The 24,435-nt window shown below is 43.0% G+C and overlaps 1 protein-coding gene across 5 annotated transcripts in view; it reads right to left on the bottom strand.

Moving 5' to 3' along the window:
• The window catches only part of LOC112564485 (integrin alpha-8-like), a 61,055-nt gene that overhangs the window by 28,540 nt on the left and 8,080 nt on the right, over positions 1 to 24,435 (bottom strand). For 2 of the 5 annotated variants that reach the window (XM_025239332.1, XM_025239331.1), the window contains exons 2-5: positions 19,095 to 19,216; positions 18,434 to 18,540; positions 9,193 to 9,313; positions 2,021 to 2,082 (exon numbers count right to left, since the gene is read on the bottom strand). In XM_025239332.1, the coding sequence (XP_025095117.1) occupies positions 2,021 to 2,082; positions 9,193 to 9,313; positions 18,434 to 18,540; positions 19,095 to 19,216 (412 nt within the window). Of the gene's footprint in view, positions 1 to 2,020; positions 2,083 to 4,724; positions 4,805 to 5,342; positions 5,423 to 9,192; positions 9,314 to 18,433; positions 18,541 to 19,094; positions 19,217 to 24,435 lie in introns of all 5 variants that reach the window. The other 3 variants (XM_025239330.1, XM_025239328.1, XM_025239329.1) reach the window with 2 other exon arrangements.

A 24,435-nucleotide genomic window follows, 5' to 3' on the forward strand; every position in this document is an offset into this window, starting at 1 on the left:
ATCTAAAAACTCTACAATATTGTTTTTTAAATTGTTTTTTTACATTTATATGCTGAAGTTGGCATAACGGAAAACGATTGAGCGCATATAACTGGTTGCTTAGTCTTAGAGCTAGTGAAATGGAGAGAGAGAAAGAAGAAGACAGCCGAAAAGAACATCTCCTGCGGTTGTATTTTTTCCCTAAGAATTGCGGGCACAGACTAGTAAGCTTAGTTGCGAGCTTTACTTTATCTACCATCTGTACCCTTCTTCCCTTCCACACCGACTGCATTCATCCGCTGACTCACTCGCCTGTTTCCTCTCTCAGAACTCACAATCACGTGTACTATGCACGGAGCATCTGCAATAACCTTTCTGAACCAATGCTACTCTTCTGCACTTGAGCCTTTGTCCCATATAACTATTTGTGTAAAGTTACCGAAAACTTGAAGGCGCAAGCAGACCAGGAAAACAATATTTATACAAAAGAAAAAGCAAGATAAGAATGGTGTATCGGGGGAGAGGGCGGAAGCTTCAAAGTGACATGCATGAAAAATAAACCAATCGAGTTATTTTACTCTTCATTAAATGAACAATAAGTTAATTCTCCACAGTTTACTATGATCGCCACGAGCTAACGGCCTCCCTAAGATGGCCCTGAGTAGCCTGTCCACCCTGTTACCCAGCTAATCCTTTAAATCAGCTTTAACCCATTAGCTTTCATGTCTACGTGTTATCCAGCTAATCCATTACCAGTCCACTATAGCAATATAGCTTTCATGCCCTGCTCACTGCATCAGATTCGCCAGCCCTTTAATAATAACTAATAATTAGCTAAATCAGTCTCTGGCGATCGTTCTGAGCTCACCGGGACTGAACCTCAAATGATGTGTGAAATAACACTGAGTGGTAATTATCTCAGATCCGCCATTAGTTACTCTCCACTTTAACTACAGAATCTTAACTTACTTTCGTTAGTTGAAGTCTTGCAGACATGCGTTTAGAAAAACAAATTAGTATAAAAAAATTTAACAAAAATGTTTCAAAAAATCAGATGCACGGCAAAACATTTTCTAGAGTGCACTGCACACACTGCACCTTCTGTTTCCTTATCAACTGCACTGAACGCAGGGGTAAGTGTGTTAGTGTTACAAAATCTCACTTGTTTCATTCTGAAAATAGCAAGTTTATGGGATGCGGTTACTGTGTCATTCGTTTCATTCCTAAGAAAGGCACGACAGTATGAGATGCAGTTTGAGAACCAAAGACGTTGGTAGGTTAAGGGTTAAAGAGGTTGAACGATAAAGGTCAAAAACGAAAATCAAAGCTAAAAGAAAATGTCGATGTGATAATTTCACATGGATGATGACGATTAATTGCGGGAAAATTTTCATTTGCGGCTCAAAACTACCACGTGTTTAGAAAAATGTGCAATTTCTGTGGGACTGTTGGAAGTGCAGACAAAAATATTAAAGGTTCATACGCATTAGTGTGCACCCACGATGGCATAAATGAACATGTGAATGTATTTATCATATAGGTATGTATGTATCATATGTGTGGACGCTGTGTGCTTGTGTATGTGTGCTCAAGAGCGTGCGTGCGTATATATTTATTGTGTTTGTGTATGCGTATTTGTGAGCGCGTGCGCGTGTGTTTGTTTGTATGTGGGGGTAGGGGGATGTATGTGTGTGAGTGAGTTAAGTTAGCTTTTAACTCAAGCCACTCTTAACTGTGATGTAAGCACTCAAAATTAAAAAAAGACAAAACGACTTACTAACTAACGCACGCGGTAAGGTTACAATTACTCTACCTCTTCTAACAAAGAGTTCAGGCACCGACATTACTGTCATTAAATGTATTAGTCAGAACCGTTTCATAAGAACTCATTCTCCACGTGCACATCCACAAGGGAAAGAGGATCGTTTTAGAAAAAAAAAAAAGCCAAACAAAAGGACTGCAGGGCATGCACAAAATGGAGGCGAAGCAGGGAGAAGTCACTCCAGGTAAGGGATGCAAGGTGAGGCAATGGCGAACTCACTTCTGACAGGGACACTGAAAAACCAGCTTGACACGAGCCTTGCCTATGATAGCCCCACAATCCTGGCCGGGAGAACGAGCGAACAGAGCATTAGCTAGATAATAACAACAGCAACAACAGCAACAGTGCTATGGCAAACCAGATAACCGCAGCTGGCAAATACTATCAGTCACTAGCGATGTATATATATACATGTGTGTATATTTTGTTGTCAACACCTTTACCCTGCCGCTGTAGTCATTGGTTTGCCCTACAGAGATTTGTTCTCAAATGGCAACATTTTCCTGCACAGAAGCATGGTTAGCTTACCATACTAGCTTACTGGCTACTACACAAACATGGGTAGCAGTACCCGTAAGCAGTCAGTATATTACAAGATATCACAATATTCAAAGAAGCAAACAGCGAAAGGCCATGGCTGTCTCTCTTGATCACCGAAGCCAACCTGCAAGTTACAGAGTTGAAGAACTGCCAAGCATCCCAGGGCAGGGTACACAAATCTGACAAGTTCGTTACTGTAGGAGGGAATACACAATATTGTGGTACATAAACATGCATTTTATGATAAATAACAACATCAAATTAAAGCATCTAGAAAGATTCCTGTCAAAATATGCTCTCAAACCCATCTTTGACTTAATTAGCTGCTGCTCAAGAGGAATATTCACTCAACATGATGCCCTCAAGAAAGCATAAAATTAAAAAAAAGGAAATAAAAATATGAAAAACTTAGTTTTCAAAGTGTTGTGTACGGCATCGTGTTAACCGAAACAATTTTAAAAAAATGAAAACTCATTGCTCCAAGTGTTTATAAGACACTAAAGGTTTCAACATATACTTCTCTCAAACCTTCACACACACACACAGAGCACACTTTAACCTGAGGTCGTCACTCTTTTATTTCAATGAAGCTCTCGGATTCTTCTTTCAAGAATTTCTAAGAAATAAATAAGTCACAAGCATTTGTTGATGACGAAGTCGACCATAAATTAATAACTCCTATTTTCAGCTTGTCGCACATAATGAAGCGATGGTCTTCACTCCATTTCCTTCCTCAGCTCTAACGAACAGCGAGAGTGAGGCGTGGTGATTTGTGACATTGCTAGCTTTTCTCTCTGGGCGGAGAATAACAAATCTCAGGAGTAGATGACTCAGACACACTCCAGCCCTTTATAGCATGTGAACAATATCCCCACAGCACTGAAAAATGGCCTTAATGCGATTTGTTTGTAAAATTATGAAGTGGAAATGGGGAAGAGAAAAAAGTAGCATCAAACGCAATACTTATTGAAATTGCAATATCTGTCCTGCTGGGTATCTGGGAAAGTCTGAATCACGGAGGTGGAAATAATTTATTAACAGAAACCATGGACGTGTAGAGGTGGATTGCTGTCTGTCTGCTGAGACCAACGCTTGCAAAGTTCTCCGCTGTTAGTCTCGGCGAGCCTAAACAATGAATGTGAATAAACCGGAAGCTTTGTCGTCTTGTGCCTCGTTTTAGTAGTTAATCTGAAATGTAATAAACCGGAAGCTTTGTCGTCTCATGCCTCGTTTTAGCAGTTAACTGTCAAAAAAAATCGTATGCCAGCAGTCCAGGGATATTACTTCGTGCAGAAACCGGTATGTCGGGTGTGCAGTGAAATAATAATAATAAAAAAAAAAAAATAGTCCGGTTTTTGTAATACTAAAATACACGCGCGTCCGCACACACACACACACACAGACACATGCACACACGTGGATTAACATGGCCTCACGCATGACTGCCCGGATATTGTCAATCCCAGGTTTATGACACATTGGAAGTTATTTGTAAATGGCTTCTGGTCACAACTCGGTTGGAGGTGCTCACATAATATTGCGAGTGGGACAAGCACAAGAGCCTCTGTCGCTATAAACATAAAAATACATCAAAAAATGTATTAAGATGCCGCTGACATCTGCGCGTCTCGTAAAATATTGAAAGTGAATGCAAGTGCATCGAAACCGTAATTTTTCATTGAAAACGAACGCGTGGTGGGGAGAATTTCTGCCCCCTAGTAAATTATACAAATACGATCACAACATTAGGTCAGATTGCCACTCAGGTAAGTCCCCCCAATCCTTACTAAACAGAGGCATTATACTGAACACGACACAGGGTAGGGTAGGGGGAAGAGTGAGGAACGTTCTTTTTTTCTTTCTTTCCTTTTCTTTCTTATATTTAATAATGTTTGTAGGCGTAAGTTATACAGGAACGAGTGTACTTTTAACGATAAGCATTTAAAAATATATTTTCTAAGTTTTAATTTATACTGATTTTAAGTAGTAAAATGTAAGATTGCGCCTCTAAAAACTTCTTCTATTTGTGCGAAGAGGGTACAAATTACAATTAAAATACAATTATTAACCTTTTATTACAGTTAAAAGACATTACCAACTAGAGTTATATTTTAAGGGGCAATAACTACTTAAACCCGTTTAATTTTCACCGGTCATGCACAGGTGTACAAAAATGTGAAATTTCAGCTTAAAGTTTATCATTAGAAATGAAAATTAATAATCTAGGTTTGTAAAGTGAAATGGATGTTGGTATCACTTCTGCAGATGTAACTTTTTGTTTGGAAACCCTCCTACTTTTTGCGGGTACATCCGCGCGCGTGCACACACACACACACACAAAATATTCCGCTCAGACCTCATATTGGATGGTTGATTAACTTACTCTTGAGAAAGCTGTGGAAAATCCCAGCTGGCAAAAGCCAACTTTGTTAAACTGGTCATACAGGGGCCGTCTGTCCACAGCTAAACACACAGCAAGGCCACAGTAGCCATGGTTAGACCGACCATGCAGGCAACGACAGCTTGGCACTACATGTGTGCATATGGTTGGCGTGCACAAGATTCAGGACAAGAAGTCTGACACAGGGACACTAAACCTCCTCCTTAATTCTTCCTGTTCACGTGATTTAATTTTCTAAAATAAAAGTTTTATTGGTTGATCTTTTCTTAACCCACCCGCTCATCCACATACTACACAAACCAACACTTCTCTCGTTTATTTATTTTTTTTTCTTGATATCGAGAATTTTTGTATCAATCACTTTCATATTTCGCAAATATTATTGTTCGTGTTAGTTTTACAAACGACAACCATGATTGCAGAAGTAAGCGCAGCGGTTAATATCGCAAACAGATATATAATGTAATATTTCTCAGTTCACTTCCAAACGACTAAAAGAAGTTGGGTGGCGCTCCGGAGATATAAATATATACATATTAGTAATAACCCCAGTACCATAGTGGACACCAGATGGCGTGGTTTGTTACCATGGAGACTTACACTGGTGAAGGATGCTGAGAAGCCGGCCTGGCAGTAGCCCTGTTTGTGGTACTGGTCGCTGACCCAGCTGGCGTCTACAGCTAGAGGGTGGAAGGTACGGTTCCCCATGCAAAAACACACAGGCAAGGTTAGTGTGCCCCGAACCACAGGACAGCCAGCCAACAATAAAGTGCAGATCCCGACACCCAAGTGCGATACACAGCCCTTAATGTGGGGGTGAAGGTAGAGAGAAACAAAGGGATGCACAGGGGATGGAGGGGAAGCAATATTTTGACATGATGAGGATAATGGTGAAGGTTGAAAGTTTACATACTTATGGTCTAGGATGTCTATACTGTGTATGTGTGAGTGTGTGAACATGCACTTTAACGGTCACAACCACACAAAGCTGCATGATAGTGCGCGCGTGGAGTGTGAACACACAACTGTGAGGATGTGACAGGGTGGTGCTCATGAGATGGTTGGGGAGAGTTGGTGGAATGATGAGTTCGACAGAATGCAGGCAAATAACAATCATGCGGAAACGTTGCAAATCCAAAAATTGATGTACAAAAATTTGTTTATTTATTCCTAAATGCCGGACCTCCCTTGTTTCAGTCCAGCAATGATGTTACTGCAGCATCGGGAGATGAAGAACTATTTCCTGAGCCTCTGTTAAACGCCATTTATGAGCTTCTGGAAATTCTTTTTTTTTTTTTTTTGGTCTATTTACAGGCATTTTTTAGTTCCTAATACTATTTCCGATCTTTCTTCAAGCTTTCGTGCGTGAAAAGACTATTTTATTTCTGTCTATCAGCTTCTCTACTTCCCAATACTATTTAGGTCTGTCGCGTGAAGGCGGCAGAAAGAGCAAGTTTGTCTCTACATGTTTACGTGAAAAAATGTTGGCCGATGCCACTGTTGATGGGGCATGGAATCACCATGACTACCAAAAGCAAATTTGCGATAAAAGCCTGCACTTAAGAAGCCGCGTGTAAAATTCAGCGTTGGAGGCGACGGGCGAGAGGTGAGACGAAGAATGCAATGAAAGCAACAACGCAAGAGATTGAAGTTTGGTGGAAGCCTTTGATGCTGGTTCAAACCTCAACGGCCACCTTCACTTTCTGAGGAACATTTTCTATTCGTGATTTTTTGATGAAATGTATTTAGGGGGAAGTAGAGATGGCGACATGTTCCGTCCTTCTTCAGGACTTCACCGACTTTTTATTTTGTTTTGTTTTGTTTTTGTCTTTTGTTGTTTTGGTTTTTTTTTTTTGTTTGAAAGAGAGATCGTTAGCAAACTTGAGGTAGAAAAATGAAACTCTTGGCTGCAGAATAGACTTTCTTGCCTTTTGGTTTGACGCTGCTCAATTTTTCTCTGTTAAGAATTGCCTTTAGTAGCAAATAGCGACGTTTTCCCCAAAGTTTGTTTGTTTGAAATTATTTTAATGACAAAAAATTATATATAAAAATACACAACAGAATTCTTCTGCCAAATAAATCAAATATATATAAGCTTGCTTGGGAATAATGTTCCAGAAGAAATTTATGACAGATAACATCATCAGGGGTATCTTAAAAAAAGACAAACAAAGAAAAGAAAGGGCTTGGTGATTAATGATGAGGCTAAAGGGATGATGCAGTGACGCATGAAGTTGGGAGCCGGCATGGAGGATTACAAGAATATTAATACTGCCCGTTCGAAACAGCAGACAAAGGAAAGAGAGGTACAATACACTGACAAGTGAAACGAGGGTGAACAGCAACAGGGTGCATAAAAATAACGGAAGCTTTAAAAGCCGTCGTCTCGACCCCAGGGCACTGTTACAGAGTGCAAACCCATCATCTATGGTAAATTGAAACCAAGAACCAAGCCAAAAATTAGACAGATAACAAGGCAAATCATTAATGTCAATGTTAGTTTGTGACATGGAGGCTATCGAGGACTGTGCTTCTGTTCTGTGACTTGATGTGACTCCAGCCTGTGACCTTATCGAGGTTACTGAGTGCGCACATTCTACCGCCGTTACAGTTTCAGTTCTTGTGCAATAAAAAAAAAAAACAAATAAATTAATAGAAAACACTTTCTACGAAATCCTATTGTTTTTCTAAGAAAATGAAAATGTTATTAATAGGAAATTAATATCAAACTACTGTAAATCATGTTTCTCTTAATAATTTTATCCCTTAAGAAGTGAATAAGTAGCTAAATGAGCTTATCTTTGTTTTTATGATAATAAACTGACTGAAGTGTCGTATCTTCTCGTTACTTCGCTGTAGTCTGCCAGTGTGAACGTGTCACATTGCCCCAAACTGCCATCTTGGCCAGCCTATTCTAAGTCTACCACACAGGTTTCCTGATAGGTAATGACCTACCGGTCACGTTAGTCCATGTGTGTGGGAGGAGGTGAAGAGGATGAGGAAGAGAGAGGATAGATATCACAACCAGTGGACTGTTAAGGTGGAGTGGCGCAGCCAAGCAGTAATTGCTCTGTACCCATACATCAGGCCCATCTCGAGCTACATCGGTAATTGGGTCTACACAGCTGGCACCACCACACCCTCCCCTCGGCACCACCACCGTTTACACCCGGAGGGTGGGGTAGTGGGAGGGGCCAAGCTGGAGGCGAGGCAACTTCCTGGCACACTTGAGACTGTGTGTGTGTGTGCATTTTCTCCCATGCCGTGAGTCAAGCAGGAATGCAGAAGTACAGGTAGCTACCCAGGCAAGGTTGATCATCCACCCAGCATCGCTGTGGCCCAGAAAAGCACAGGGATTGGGGTGCGTTTACTCGAGTGAGTGTACAGACCAGTGCCAAGTGCGGGAACCGGCGTGCAGCAGGCAGTCCCTCTAACTCTAGTCTCTCAGCCTATGACTCATTCATTTCTCTAGTCTTTATAGTCTCCTGGCATTGTCTTTTAGCCTCTATAGTTCTTCCTAGCTTTAGTCTTTATAGTCTCCCCTGGCTTTAGTCTGTCATCTCTATAGTCTCCCCTGGCTTTTGTCTCTATAGTCTCCCCTGGCTTTAGCCTCTAACCTCCATAGTCCTTCCTGGCTTTGGCCTCTCTGGTCTCTATTGTCTTCCTCTGATTTATTCTCTCTATCCTCTATAATTTCTCCTAGTTTTATTCTCCCTAGTCTCTACACTCTTCCCTGGCTTTAGTCTCTAGCGTCTATACCTCCCCTTGTCTCTCTAGCCCTATCTTCCTGTTGTCTTTCAAGTTTTATTTTGTGTCTCTACTTTCTACCACTAGCAGCGATATTTAGTTCTTTATAACTGAATCCTCTATAGTTCTGACCAGTGCTTCTTCTCCTTCTTGTTCTTTTCCTCTTCCTCATAATTTCATTCACTCTCTCCCTCTTTTGAACTGACATTGCACTGTGAGGTTTCATTTTTCATGATAGTTTTGATGAGTGTTTTCTGCTTACGAGCAACATTTACTCCGTCTTTTTAATGTACTTTTCAAGATTTACTAAATTCAGAAGAATTAAAACAAGCAATCGAAAAAGAACGAAAAACCAAAAAGGAAGTGGTGGGATCGTCAGACTCCAGATCCTTCTGTCCTTATCAACTAGCACCAACATATGTTGGTGTGTAACACTGCAGTCAACATTGATGTTGTAAGACTTCAAGAAATAGCTATCCTTTACTTTTGAGAAGAGGACATCTCAAACACTTAAAGTGATGTTTGAGCTGCCCTTCAACTCGCAAACATGTCAACACAAAACAATAAATGCAAACAAAAATCTATAACATTAACTGTTTCCGCTACAGGAGCCTTACAAGATAACGACATCAAATACAGTGAAAGGAAAAGGGATGTCATGATAAATGTCAGCTTAGAGTGGAAAAGGCAAGAGTCGTGTTACCTGTCCTGCAAGGTGAGAATTCTTGATACTCCGTGGAGGAGGCCTTGGAAACGTAGCAGGTGCCCACTGGCTCTCGCTTGTCCAGTGTTGTGGAGAAGTACACATAGCGAGGGGCACAGGCCTGCAAACACACAGACAGACACATAAACATAAACACACACACATAAACATAAATACAGACACACACACACATGCGTGACGTCAAACGTGTCATCCTCAGACTGAAAACGAGGGCCTACCAATGACATACGACGACTTCATGCAAGCTGACCCACCAGCACACCACAGGAAGTCAACTTATGAACGGGTCACGATTCTCTTCCTTGCTCTGTGTGTGATGTCGTACTCATTCACATGAATTATTACATAATTAACTAGCACTTAGCGTGACGTGTCGATAGTCTCTTGTGCTAAAGTGCGTTACAGAGATACCGTCTGATGGTGTGTGTGTGTGCGCGCGAGCACGCGCGCGTCTGCGTGTATAAACACAGGCAATAAGTTTTACCACGCTATACAGGAACTGCTCCTAGAAAATTGTGCTGAGAAAGTGCATGTGGGGGTGGTAGTGGTGGTTGTGGTGGAGAAGAAGGAGGAGGAGGAGGAGGAGGAGGAGGATATGCTTTTGTGAGTTGTGACTTTGTCGGGGGAATAATGGAGGGGACGGGGTTCGGGACCAAGGACGATTGAATACAATATTCGCAGATGAGTGAATCATCCACTTGACACAAGCGAGGACATCTGTCAACAATGAAAAAGTCCGTAAACAAGACAAGATTAACAAAGGAGCGTCGATGGTCATCACGAACAAATGTTTAAAGTAGAACAAGACATTTAGAGCAGGAGTGTGACGTTCTAGGAACTGATGGTGACGCTTGACTGTGATGATGATGACGATGACGATGACGATGACAATGATGATGATGATGTGATGCTCAGAATTCTCCAAATATTATTTTAAAAAATAACAGGCATGAAAAGACATTAGGGAAAAGGGAGAAAATTTCATGTTAAGGGGTGAATTAAAAAAATATGAAGAGGCTTCCCATCCTTCCCCTCACTACCCTCAACAAAAAGTTCTCAATCTACGTTTATGAACACGCGTGTCACGTATCACTACTATCATCGGGGTGTGATAAACGAGGACATATCAGCTATCTGATCCCTCTAATCCACTGCCTCACAGAGAGAGAGAATGGCTGGAGGTGGTGAAGGAGAGAGAGAGAGCATAACTGCCATCCCATGTACTTAATGAAAAACTTGTCTACACAGCTTAAAATCCTGTCGCCTCAAATAACGATTGTCAACGCGTTCCCGCGAGAATCGACCGCAGCCCGACGGCAGCCCACCCCTAAAATAGCTTCGTTTATTCCGACAATTAATTCGCTGCTTGCTGTTGCTGTCGCTGCTCCACCGCGCCACTGACTGCACGTGATGTTCATTACGCTGGGAGGTGCGCACAGTTATCTCGACAAAACACAGCGCTCCCTCCACTACTCCTCCCTCACTCCCTCCACCACTCTTCCCTCACTGCCACCCCTCTCTCTACCTCCATCCCTTTTGTCATGCGCTCTCCCTCCCTCTGCAGCAAGCAGAAGCAGTTCTAGAAGATGGAGACAAATTCCAGATGGAGATGGGCACAGTTACCAATTGCCACCGGTGCCAAGGAGCCCATAATGATTTTTAGACTGGGCAAGGTGTTCAATGGCAACTTTTTTGACAATCTTAAAAAGTAAAAAGTGGAAGGAGGAGGAGGAGTAGGTGGAGGAGCCACGTTTCGCTGAAAAGTTTTGATCGCTCGGTCCAGTCGACAGACAACATCTCGGGTAGCGTGACTGCGGTCACTGTAGCTGGAACCCATCTCCCTCCTTACCGCTATCCTGTAAGGCTGCTGTTATTCACTGTAGATAAATCAACCTACCCTTCTCCACCTTATCTGTTATTTCTTACGATTTCTTTTCAATACACTGGACCAAGATCTCTTGAAAAGACGCGGGGCAAAGCAAAAGCGGACTTTTGATGGCGGGTGGATTTTTTTTTTAGGAGCAATGAGCCCTTCCAAGCCTGGCTTTGGGAGTGGAATGTGATGCTGCGCTTATTGTTTCACGTCTGTACCACTTTAAAACAGCCACAAATGGAAATCCAAACCCCTTTTTCTTCAGAGCATACAAACAACAGATTGGGCAACCTCAAAATAGTATAGTTATCAAAAAAGAAAAAGAAAAAAGATAAAAACAGAGAAAAACCTGTTTGTCTGGTAGAGCAAGACATTCCACATAATATTTTAAAGCCGTCTACTTTAGGAAGAAGTTTTACTGCCTTTCCAGCTTCTCCATCCCCTTCGTGGGTTCGTTCTTCCTGTTTCTCTTAAACATTCGGCGAAAGTTCACGAACATATTTAGTTCAGTGAACATTCCCAAATGACCTGCGAACTCCTCGTTCAGAGGTCATCACAAAACTTTCCGAAAGATCTCAAGTCCACCACAAGCTAGGTTGAGTAAACAACTCTTTCTGACATTACTGAAATCCCAACAGCCAATGAGATTTTCCATCCTTCTTCCTACCATATTCGGCGATGAAGTGTACTTAAAGACAAAATAGTGAGACAACCTCAAAGACCCACTGACCCTCCGAAATATTGTGTGGACCCACAGGGGCTTAACGAAGAACTTTAAAGGTCTTGTGACTGTGCTCCCTTGAGCTTCCTTTTCATGTTCTGGACTAGAGGCTGGAGTCTTTCTGAAGAAGCAGCATCTGTGTTTTCCTCCCCGGCACTCAATGGTAGAGAAAGCTATTCCCCTATCCCCGGCCAGTCATTCTGAGGAGAAATATGCATGTAATAATAATGGCCAGCCTTAGGAAAGTCGACTTCCCCCTCGTGCCGATGGCTTTTGATATGGAGATTAACTCGCCCACGTGTTTTGAGATGTACTCTCGCGAGTTTTGGCGGTCTGAAAGGTCTGAAAGGTTATGGTGAAAATTGAGCTACAGAGTAGCAGAGAAAATAGACTAATCATTGCGGTAGGTTCTTTTTTTCCAGCCTTCGTTCCGTGTGATAAATGATTGGGATGCGATTATTATGCGGTAGGTGCAAGACAGGAAAAATCTGCCAAAAGTGTGAAAAACTGAGTTTCCTAATTGAATGATGCAACCCGCCGGCTTCAGGTCCTGCTCTCATCAACTAAAAATGCTCTGATTATGTTGCGCTACGGTTTTGGTTGATTTTCTTTCCGTTTCCTTTCCTTTCATTTTTTTTTTAAAGACTGCAAGTGTTCGTAAAGTGCTTGACACTTGGAACACTTTCGTGAAACCAGAAGAGTAGACGCCTTCAGTGAGGACAGTCCACGACAGCAGCCAATGCTGCATTTTTCTTTACATTATTTTAAAAGAACTTTTTATTTCAAATGAATCACTAAGCGAGAACAAACATATAACAGCATCTGCATCGTTTTCAAAAGTTAGATGGATGGGAGGAGTGCTCACTGCTGGCTACTAGAACAAGCCAGAACCAGGGAATAGAAACTTAAACTAGGAGGCGCATAGATACGACAAAAACTCCAAAACACTATAAACCTACTTCACGAATATTGATGTGAGGTGGATCATAGATGTAGCCAGTAAACTTAATTATAAACTAATTATCTAACAGCCCCACGAGTCCTGTGTCTGATGCCAGAAGCTACGTGATGAGGACACTACGCCTCTACGTCCTTCGATCGAACGAAGGGCTTCACGCAGTTGAAGCTGTGATGTAAGCCAGTCTCTCCATCATTGGGGGTTTTATTTTAAAAAATTAAAAAGAAAAGTTTCGATAACCAGTGTTTTTACAGATAAGGCTGAGAAAAAAATCAGTAACAATTTTATCGACATGAACATGAGCTCCGTCTGCCATGTTAACAAAGCCGACGAACATTTATTTCTCTGTCCAAAATATTTTTAGCCGGATAAATTCTAAAAAGAAACAAACACAATTTCCCACCGTTTAAACATACAAGATTACATAAAAGAAGTCATCAACCCGTGACTGGCTGCTCATTTGATCTGCTCAAAGATGCTCATTCCACGTTCTACTATCACAACAGTGACAGCGATTTTTATAACCTCGCTGGTCACGACCTTTCAATGCCAGCCTGGCACAAACTGGGGCTCTAAGAGGTCATAGGTTAACGTGCTCACACACCTAAAATCAAAAGGAGTGCTTATACAGATGGCAACAAACGGTCTATTATTTTTAAGTTCCTGCTTTTTCTGGCCCCATCTGTGGGTTCGTCTTGCCACCGTGAAGAAGACTGATGACCTTTGGCCTTGCCAACAACCTGTTATTCTGGCAGTCAGTCCAGTCTCTTCCTAGTAGCCCTGACCTTCCTGATTGTTAACCCTAAGAGTGGGACCGTGTGTTAGTTGAATTTAAGCACGTTCTATAAACCAGGAATTATGAATGGACGAAGAAAACTGGTTTGCACCAGACGAGACGGATGTTCTGATGTAACTTCAAGGAACTCAAACCGTCCTCGACTGTTTGAAAGATTATATTCAACAGGAGCATTGTGCACATCACATTTACAGAAACAACCTAAATAAGAATAAATGAAATACACCACACGGAGACAGCAGTGCATAGATGAAAAATGGACTAAGGAAGAAAAATAAAAAATGTTTTCTTACTAGCCCTCCTTGTCGTCCTTCTCATCACCATCGCCTTCTCCCAATGAAAGAGTTAAGGAGGTTTGTACAAATACCTTTTAAAATTTTCTTCCACAAGGTTTTCAGAAATTGGTGTACTTATGTTGGTGCAGTTAAATATTTCGTAGATTTTTTTCAACTTGACATACTTCCTTTTTCTCTCTCTCACATCACGCACACACATGAACACAAGCCTTGCCAACGTGATCGCCATTGTCATCATCAACTCTGTTATCTTATTGACCCTTTGACCCTGCCACTTTCTCTTTGCTGGAATATGCATCTTCTAAGCTAATTAATTTACTTATGATGCATGTCAAATCTGTCCTCGTGGCAGCCTATTTATCTCGGAAACAAAAGCAGTTATGTTTGCACACCACACGGCAGTGTGAGGACAGATGGCGCTCGTCGTGGATGTCAATCGTCGACTGAGTGTGCACCGCTGTATGTGACTAGGTCAGCTGTCTGCATGTGAAAAATTGGTCAGTGAAACCTTCCACATGTCGCTGAAAGACCGTTGAGACCAGCACAAAGACAATGGCGATGAGAAAGAAAGGAATATTAACGGTGTAGATGGAAAGCGCAATCGATAACAAGCTTCATTTTGATCACAAAAGATAAATATTTGTCAAAGAAACAAGTTGGGGAAATAGGTTTTACTAATGTTTATCATCCTGTCCTCCAGGAACATCAACCATTGACTGATATCATTCATCAGCAGTTGTGGACGAGCTGGTCAACATACCCTTCGCCATGTTGAGGAAAATGCGTGGTGGGTGAAGATTAAAAATTGTCTTCCAGGACTGGCGAGGGTTTCTACTTTTACACAAGTGAAATTTTATACCACTACCAAAACAACATCGGTTTGTAATCAGAAGAAACAGAACATTCAGAACGTTAAACAAACGTGTAACATTCTCCATTGTAATTTTCCTCCTCCTTCCTGAGGCTGGGAGGAGTAGGGTAGGAAACTCTATCAAAACCTCTTTGTTAATCAATGAAAGCCGATACAACCAAATTTATAATATTACATCACAGCTGACAAAAGACCTCCTCCTTTTCATCCGTTATTTGAGAAAATGAAGAATGGGTAAACGATCTCATCGGGCGGAGTTATCTCACGTCCCCCTGGCAGCAGCACGAACTTCAGCTTCGACCACGAGATGCATGATGCTTGGCGCATGCGCAATAATCCTGCAAACGTGTAACAATTTTATGTGTGTGGGAGGAAGATGGGAGAGTGGCTTCCAACATCTACAATTGAAACTCCTTTTTTAAACTCCTAGTATACAAGTTTGTGCTTAACCCACCCAATCAGAAATGAGAAGAAGATAAACACTGAGAACTGCGACATTGCAGGCTGATGGAGGATTGACCAATCGCAAGGAATCCTTGTAACTAAACATATCCACTCAGTGTCAACATACATCAAATCGTCTGTTAATCGTAAACAGGAAAGTGAAGAACCAAGTGGTTGTGGGTTGAGATTGTCGGCTTCATCTGAGTCCATCCACGCAGCATTCCACGCACGCTCGAGCGCAAGCATAGAGTCTGACCGTCATCCGGGGACCTGTAAGTCTTCTGGAAAATCGAGAACACTGCGTCCATTCATCCATCAAAATTTTTCCCTCGCCGAGATAAAGCGCGTACACGAAGGCGAGCACGATAACAAGCGATGTGAAGACAGGAATAAACACCCGGATCTCGCAACTGAAGTCAGGCCAGCTTCTAGCCAATGGCAGCACCAGGCTGATATCACGTGACACGTGCAAAGTTGAGTTCTAAATATTTCCAGCAGGACGCAAACAGCCACCCTTACGACAATATCTGAGTTATTTCCGTGAGAGCCAGAAGAGTTACAGGACTCCACAAGGATTCCAAAGGAGAACAGCTCAGTCTGACATGTGCAAGGGCCAAACCCCGTTCCTTCATGAGCTGACTCACTTCCACAAAAGGTTTTAATATAAACCTGACCTCACTCCACAGTTGGTGAAAACCGAGTCTGCTATTAAAACTGCCTGGGAATTTATCTAGAAACTGCCCTAAATGCTGTCTGATTTACTCCACCTCCTGCCGTTAACTGACGGGTGTCTACAATGATTTAGAATTAAAAAATGGAGTGCATTTCACACGTATACTGCTTATATAAGGTGCTTTAGTATTGCTTCATCAAGGTGCAAAGTCTATTATGTTGCAAACTCTTTAATCGACTAGCACGAGGTTCGGGGGTGAGGGAGCTGAACGGACTGACTAAACAGTCAGTATTCGACCCTCAAAACAGACAACTACAGCTACAAGAAATAGATAAAGAGAAAAGAAGGGAGGGTGCTTTGCTGTCTATGCACGAACTTGTATTAATAGACTTCTTGCAGACGATTTTTTTTTCAGTTAACTACTAGAACGAGGCTGGTGTATACAAAGCTTCCGGTTTAGTCCCCTTCATTGCTCTAAGCTCGCCGAGACTAACAGCGGAGAACTGTGTTAGTCTCGGCAGACAGACATCAGTCCCCCTATACACGTCCGTGGTCGATGGGTACACGTAAGGGAGAAAGAACTCTTCCACAGAGAATGCAGAGGTCGAGAAGTTCTTTCCCTGGACCCTCGTGCACCAGGTCCATATCAGATCGCTGATGTCTGAGGTCGGACCGTTGGGACTTGTCTGTCGTCCTTGTAATACCAGCGCGTGCACGACAGCACACACACAAAGGAAACATATTTCTACGACTACTACAACATTGCTGTAGGGTCTAGTGCGGAAGTGTTATCGACGCCAGAAACAAAACAGCCGCAGGGATCTCTGACAGCGCGGGGAAATGAACCCTCCCTGCCTCCAACCGCCACTCCTTCCTTCCACACGTGGTTTGCTTGTTAATTAAAGTGCAGTAAGCAAGCGGTACAATGCGCAGTAAATAATAAGTTCAAGTTAGTAAGTACATTGTTCATCCTTATACATTAAATTGTAAAGGATTGTATTTTCTTAAAATAAAAAAAAAACAGTTAATTTTTTTTTATCTTTTCTTTCAAAAGAAAAGAAGGAACATCGCCCGACATTGTCCCCACTCCCCACTCTATCTTCTCGTTCGTTGTCGCTACGTGTCATTACAAGTCTCTCCTGTCCTTTTACAAGACGTGCGTCAAGAGGGCAGCACTGCTCTCGTGGACACCGCGTGCAAAAACTTCGACTTCCGCTTCTGTAAGAGACCTGCGCTTTGTCTTTCACCAGCTTCCTGTTGCGTCAGCACACGCGCACGTGACTGGGTGGCCGTTGTGGGATGACAGGCCATCTCCATGGTAACAAGACGGCGTTGTTGTTGCACGTGCTTGTGTCTTCCTAAACGTTTACTTGTCTTTTATCATCCCCACAGTGTTGCAGTGTTTCTGTCTTAACGATTAGAAGAAAGAGAAGAAATCGCATCCTGCTATTGGTACAGAGGTTCTTCCCTGTTTCGATTTCGATTGCTTTTCAGGCGAGCTTTCGAGTTTCCGGCATGGGAACGGCCTTTACCTTTTTTCTCCCTTAGACTTTGAAGATATAAAAAAAAAATCAAGATTAAAATAAACAGACTCCTTGACTGAGTAGTTAGTATACCTGTAAGAAGGGAGGAGATCTCACGCTAAGGAGAGGGTTAATGGAAGGAAACCCACAATGGTAAATGCCTCATGACCCCTGAGACCCCACGACCCTGTGACTCTCGATGCATTGGTGACAAGAAAGCATTACCCCGCTCCCAAGTCCGCTTGCTACGAACAGGTGAGAAACAATGCCCCAGAGTTTACTGGCTGGCACCACCCTGCTGCCGCCATCAGCCTCCACAGAAGAACTGGATGACCGCCGCTTGACAACCGGCGCAAGCAGCAAGGGTTCCCCCTTCCGTCGGTCCACTACACCCACCACCCTACATGACGCAGAAATCACAATGGTGGCCAATCCCTCGAGTGGTGGTCAAGCCTGTGCGACAGGAAGAAGCGAGTGCCTGTTGGTGTGAGTGAGAGGCATGCAAGTCTTGATGTCAAGTGCCCTCGCGACGTGGGGGGGGGGGGGGCGCTCTGCCAGCTTGCCATGGAGTCCTTGGCGACGGCGGAAGAAGTCTTCAGGATGCCTAGCATGTCTCCAGCGCCAGGCCGCTTCCAGCCAGGAACCGTAACTCTTGGCTACGTGCGTTATAAGAATTAAGCCCTTGTTCGTTCGACTACCTAGGCAGTGACGACGATCTGCTTGTATTTCAGGGAAAGTCTGCGACAACTGTCTGGACACGACAGTGGTCTGTTTGTATCTAGGGGAGTGACTAGGGTTGGCTTGTATCTCGGGGATTAACTGTGGTTTGTATCAGGGAGAGACTAAGACTTGTTTGTTCCTCGGGGTGTGACTGATTGTTATCTCAGGAAACGATTGTGGTATATTTTTTTTTTTTTTTAATCTCCGGAAATGATTTTGGTCAGTGTGATGCAAGAAATGGTAACAACAATTTTAGGTACATTTCAATCCACCTAATACAAAACAATCCACAAGACATTCACCACTGACTCACACACACACACAGTGTGGTAGAACAAGACTTACCACTATCACTCCATTTTCACCCGAACTTTTCACTGTTGCACCAAACCACTGGTTGGACTTCTCTTCAGTCTCTACGTAGACATTTTTGTTCCACCTCAACCCGTTGCCTGAAAGACAAAGATCAAGGGAAGGGTTGGATTTGTGTCCGACCTATGAGAGATAATTCCCCAGTCTTTACTATCCTCCCTCACCCCAACCCCATTTTGCTAGTTTTGTCCTGAACCTTGCCTGAGGACTTTTTATACCTGTTCCTCGATTCTGTTCCATCACAATATTGTTCATTGTTGTGGAATTGCTCAGTCGCTATCTGGGAACCTCAGAGTTCACCGCAATGGCAAATTGTTTTCGACTACCGCTACGAAGCAGCACCATCTGCTCTCTCATGCAAACTTCACTTAAAATTCTGACTAAAAAGTGCTTCCGTGTTGTCATTAACAGCTCCGCCCGAAATGCTTCATTAGATTATTTTTACATGATCTTCCTTGTTGTAAATATCAATAATGTCCGAAATAAGTCACAGAGCACTGGCAAATTTCTAATGCCCTCTCATCCCCTAACCCCGCAAAAACGACAAAAGGTTAGGGGTCAACCTTGTTTAACCTAACCTTCTCTCGTCCAATTATTGGCCAATAAATAAACTTTAAATTTATTGTAGGCTCACCTTTGGAATCGAAAGGCACCTCCTGGCACGAGTTGAGGCGGTCGGTTCGACATCGAAACACGGCCCCACCCCGTGTGATGTTGTTCTGTGAAGTCTGGGCTCGAGGTGCACCTATCAGCATCCTGCAAGACAGCGATGGACATCTGTGATCACGTGACCAACAAGACAATATGGTCGAGACACGATTGAGAAAGAATAATATCATGTCCGCGTTTGCTGATCACCATTTAAATTAAAGTGTTCCATTTTTGAGAATTTTTTTTTTCTATCACCAAAAATGCACATTGTTTTACATGTCCTAAATATCTAGAATGTTGAAATGCGTCTTTATAAGAATACATAGTGGTATAAAGTTTAGCATTTAATATATGTATATACATATCAACGTCTTCAAATAATAATAATCATCATCTTTATATAGCACATTTCTCTACTACAGCGCTGTACACAAATCTGCACCAAAAGCTGTTATTAGCACATATTTCAACACAATAATACAATGACATATAAAGGGATGTAAATTTTTATAACAGAAAAAAGTGCAGGTGTGGAATATTTTCTTTTTTTAGAGTGTAGAGTTAGCGGAAGTGGGCACAGACGATGATCTGAAGCAAAACGAACATCTACTACTGCTCATCATCAGCCCTCGTGTAGACTTGTTTACTAGGCTGAGTGGTGAGCAAAGGTGTAGTGTCCTCTCTGTTTTAGTGTTAAGGTCAGTCATATTGGGCAAAGATCGTCGACAGGGTTTGCCAGACTTGCGTGCGAGGGTCACAGGAAACCAAAGGTTTACGTCTGGGACATTGGAACTGTGGTCAACATCCCGGGTCCAGACTTGTTTGCCAGTACATTAGCTAATACAATAGGACTTGAGGGCCCTTCAGAGATTTCAGGCTTCGGCATTTGCCATCAAGAACGACCATTCGCAAAACTAACAGCTAAGACAGACCATGAACAGTGAACAAAATGAACTTTGTATTTTTTGCAACCTTATAAAAGTATTGTCAATTTTTAGTGATTTTGGTTCGCATCAGACACACATGCATTAGGACCCATGGATATTGCTAGCCAAAAAAGTGTTTTCTAAAATGTACTTTAAAAAAAATCCCACAAACATTTTACTGTGCACGTTTTTACAAACTGTGTTCATATGTATTGTGTCCGGCCCAACATTTTGCTTACACTACACAATTTACTGAATATTTGTCAGCGTTGTCGACTTCACAAGCTGCTAAATCTCGCATGGCATTAATTTCATCCTAATACTATTTACCCTGCACGATTAACCACACAAATAGTTTAGATAATATCTGGCAGAGCCTGGAAATTAAGGAAATGCCACATTGATTTTTGTGTGTGCTCAGCTCTCAACAATTATTTCACTGTGTCGCGGCTCACAGACCTCCTCCACTAAACAGTTTACTGTTGTTTACATGCGCCGTGCGGGGAACTCTTTTTCTTGCAAAGTAGTTCTGTTTACAGTCTTGTTGGTGCCAGAGGTTGGTCTGACAGCCAGCTCGCATGTTTAGCCAGACTGTAGATGGACATATTTATCCAACTTCGTCTTCTAACACACTGTTAATCCAAAGGTTGGCTACAGGACTTCGTAGTGGACATAACAAAGAAAGTCCACACACACACACACACGCACGGATGGTTTATCCATAAAATACAATCAAAAAAAAAAAAAAAAAAAAACACACACACACAAAGGCGCGCGCCACTGATATATCTGAGATAAACAGCCTTCTGATACATTTGCATGAAGAAATTGGATTCCGGCTCTTCTTGCGGCGCGCGAGGGCAAGCCTAGGGAAGCAAAATTCATCGGCAAAGAATGTATCAAAAGATAAATGGTGTCAAACACTGGCTTGGGCATGATGCCCAAAGCTGGGTATGTCCCATCAAAGCCGCATACCCATATATCGATTGTGCACCAACTTCCGGACTCTCCTGGCAATTTCCCCCGAGTGCACCCAGCGGCTTAACTGCTCTCCTCCACCAACCCCTTGCAACTGAGACCGCCTTCAATTTGTCGGGTAGAATGAACACTTTGCTTAGTTATTGCCAGTTACCCCATAACAAATAATCGCTCATCCTCCCTCCTTGTCTCGCTCTTATTCTCTCGTTCTGTGTTCCCTCAGCGTTAGTGCGTGAATGCAAAGTTCGTGAGTGCGAGTGTGTGTGTGTGAAAGAGAGACAGAGAGAAACAGATGGAAAAAGAACTCGAACTTTTTAATACTTTTTAATGTCTTCTTCATCATCTAACGTAATTAACGTTTCTTTCTCTAAAGTGAAGAATGTTTCTTCAAGAATTCAACACCGGTGTCACTATACAGTCTGATCCTTGTAAGAAAGGAAAAATAATAACTTGTGTAATTCAATGACAAAAAACTGAGACATTTTTTGTCCATTTCCAATAGGTTCCGGAAAATACTTTATATCCCAGTAACTCTCTTTCCAACATTCTCTCTCTCTCACTGTCCTCATCCTCCTCCCCTGGTTTCATTTGTGGGGGAAAAAACTGCATCAGATTTTCGCTGAAGCATTTTATATTTCTAGACATCTGCAGCGAATGGCAACAGAACGAAACAAGAAAAATATTAGATTGTAAATGCGCTGCACAGTTCATCAGCTTGTTCTGTGTGTGGGAAGAGGCAGGGGAAACGGGGAGGATCATGGAGGGGTTAGTCAAAAAGGTTTAGAGAAGAAAAAAATTGTTGTTGGCTTTTTTCCCCCTTTTTTTTTTTTTTTGCACCGGAAAGGAATCGCCTTCACGGCTGGATCGAGTCTGCCACACACGAGAAGCAGTGGAGCCATGATAGAGATCTCTCAGACTGGCCTTGAACAAACGGAAGTCGTTGTGAAGTTACTGAGAGATCCCCTCCATGTGATCCGGAGGAGGCCAGTGGGCGATAGGATACAGATCTTACACCACCACTTGTGAACGATAGTGAGCACCGTGACATCACGTATGACGTCACAGCGCCGACTGTTGAAGTATCTGACGTCACAGCGCCGACTATTGGGTATCTATCTGACGTCACAGACCCCACACAACTACACCGACTGTAGGTTTTCTTGTGAGGGTGACTATGAGTGCCAGAGTAACTTATTACAAAATGGATAATTAGAACTGGATTTAGGCTTGTTGTTATTTCATATCTTGTGATATTTTAGTGGTGTCGTGTTATTGCTGGCAGATCATTTCCTAAAAAGGATTAATAAAGATGTTTTGAATTTGTATGGCCTCACCCATAGTCGACTGCGGGTGTCTAAAACCCTTTATCTCTCTCTCTCACACACACACACGCACGCACGTATAATCTTATGAAAGAACAGCTGTAGTGTCAAAATCTATTAATAGACATTACTCGATCCCCCGCGCCCCTCCCCACACAGTGTTATAGCGCCGATCCTTGTGTCCGCGATAGCCTGGAGTGAGGAGGGGTCCAACAGGAATGTTTCTAGTTCACCAAGTTTCCGGTGACGAATGAGAGTGACGGGTAGGACTCTGACGACACCCGAATCTCCCATAAAGCAAGGCACGCCACCCAGCAGACACCAGTAGCGCGCGCCGCACCCCGACTGCGACACTCACCGGTGATGCAGACAGCGGACACGTGACGGAAGAGATAAACCCAGACGAGAAGTGATAATCCACTTACGTCAACGGATGTAGTGAAAGGTGTGAGACTAGAATGTGAAGTGTGAAATCAGCGGCATGACGAATGGGGTTAGACCAGCCAAAACATGACAAAGCAAACCACTAGGCGTGACGACACGAGAATTCACGAGAACTAGCAAAAGCATATCCTGCTATGGACACTAAGATAAAACAGAAAACAGAGCAGGTTCAACAAAAAGTGTCTCTGTCATACATTGACATTGGTTTTATTCATCTCACCCCTTGAAAAGATGAAGTTCACAAAAAGAGAAGTTTACCCACACAGTTTCCTTAATTTGATTTTTTAAAGTTTACAAACAACCGCTCACCAAAGCACAGCAAGGTACACGCAGGAGTACTCTCTTTTATGGATCCGTTCAGTGATCTTCAAAGTACACTGCAAGATTTCGTTATTAAAAAAAAAAAATACATGCTGAAGGTGACTATGGAGACGACAATTTTGACGATGACGACGATGTTAGAAAAATGTTAGCACTACCGACTGACAATAGGTATAAAGCAACTTCTCCAGCACAGACAAACCGGAATTATATAGACGACCGCTTGACGAAGTATGGCCAAGTTTGCCGGACTGTGTCCAACATTCGTCCATATTTGTTCACTTAAGCTGTCTATCCCAGATACAGACGCCAGGTCCGAAGGAGCCGAGCTCTGCCTGCAACCGCGAAGCTCGTGCTTTCTGGCGTGTCGCACGGCACGTGCTGGGCGAGATGTGGGAGATAGGACAGACCTTGACAAAGCCATTGATCCCTACGGCAGGGAACGGGACGTTCCTCCTCTAAGAGTTCCTCCCAAAAGTCCTAGGATGATACCAGTGTTGGGGGTGGGAAGAGAGGTTGTGTGTGTGAGGGGGGGAACATAAGGTTGAATATCCACGAGCCTGCTGACCACTGCTGACAACAGAAGAAATTTTCCATCAGGGTGCAGCAGGACATACACGGACTAACCAAGGTGCAGCAAAGCTGACTTTTTACCAGGTGTGTTGGGGAGCGCGAACGAACGCTGCTCTGAATCTAAATTTAGGGCGGAAGGCGCGGGAGCCGCCAGCGCACGTGCGATGTGAACCGGGGGGAGGGTTGAGGGGTTTAGGGGGGAGCGGCGATGACGCACGGCGCAGGAATGGACTACGATGCGCATCGCACACCAAGCAACCTGTCGTGAACACTACTCACGCACACAGCATCAGCCAGCGCCCTTCCCCCACCTCCCACGCATCCCTGCCTGTGTGCATCAAGCGTTCAACAAGCTCCTTGCGAGAACTCTCCTGTGTGTGAGGAGACTTGCAGTGAAACTGGGAAACGGTTGTTGTAAGATTCCTCGCCTTTTTGACACAGAAGTTTGTCGAGTAGCAAAACTTGGTTTTTAAGTCCAAAGTGGTGTTAGTCGAATGCAAAGATCGCTGGTGTCAGAATTCCTACAGGTAGAAGAAATGGGTATCTGACTTCACGAGATAGTTTGGGGTCCCATCCTCACATCTGTCATTCTCTCCTTACCTTCTACAACTTTCTTTGGGCTTTTGGGATCCACACCTGTGCTTAGGTGCTTAAAGCGAAAGTTGGAAAAAAATATGAAACTAAATATGAAAGTAAAGACCAGCGGGGGTCCCATGCAACTAATGTAAAGCCAGGCTTCGATCCCTGGGGTCGTATGACG

Source organism: Pomacea canaliculata, linkage group LG5 (assembly GCF_003073045.1).
Source record: "Pomacea canaliculata isolate SZHN2017 linkage group LG5, ASM307304v1, whole genome shotgun sequence".
Lineage (NCBI taxonomy): Eukaryota > Metazoa > Mollusca > Gastropoda > Architaenioglossa > Ampullariidae > Pomacea > Pomacea canaliculata.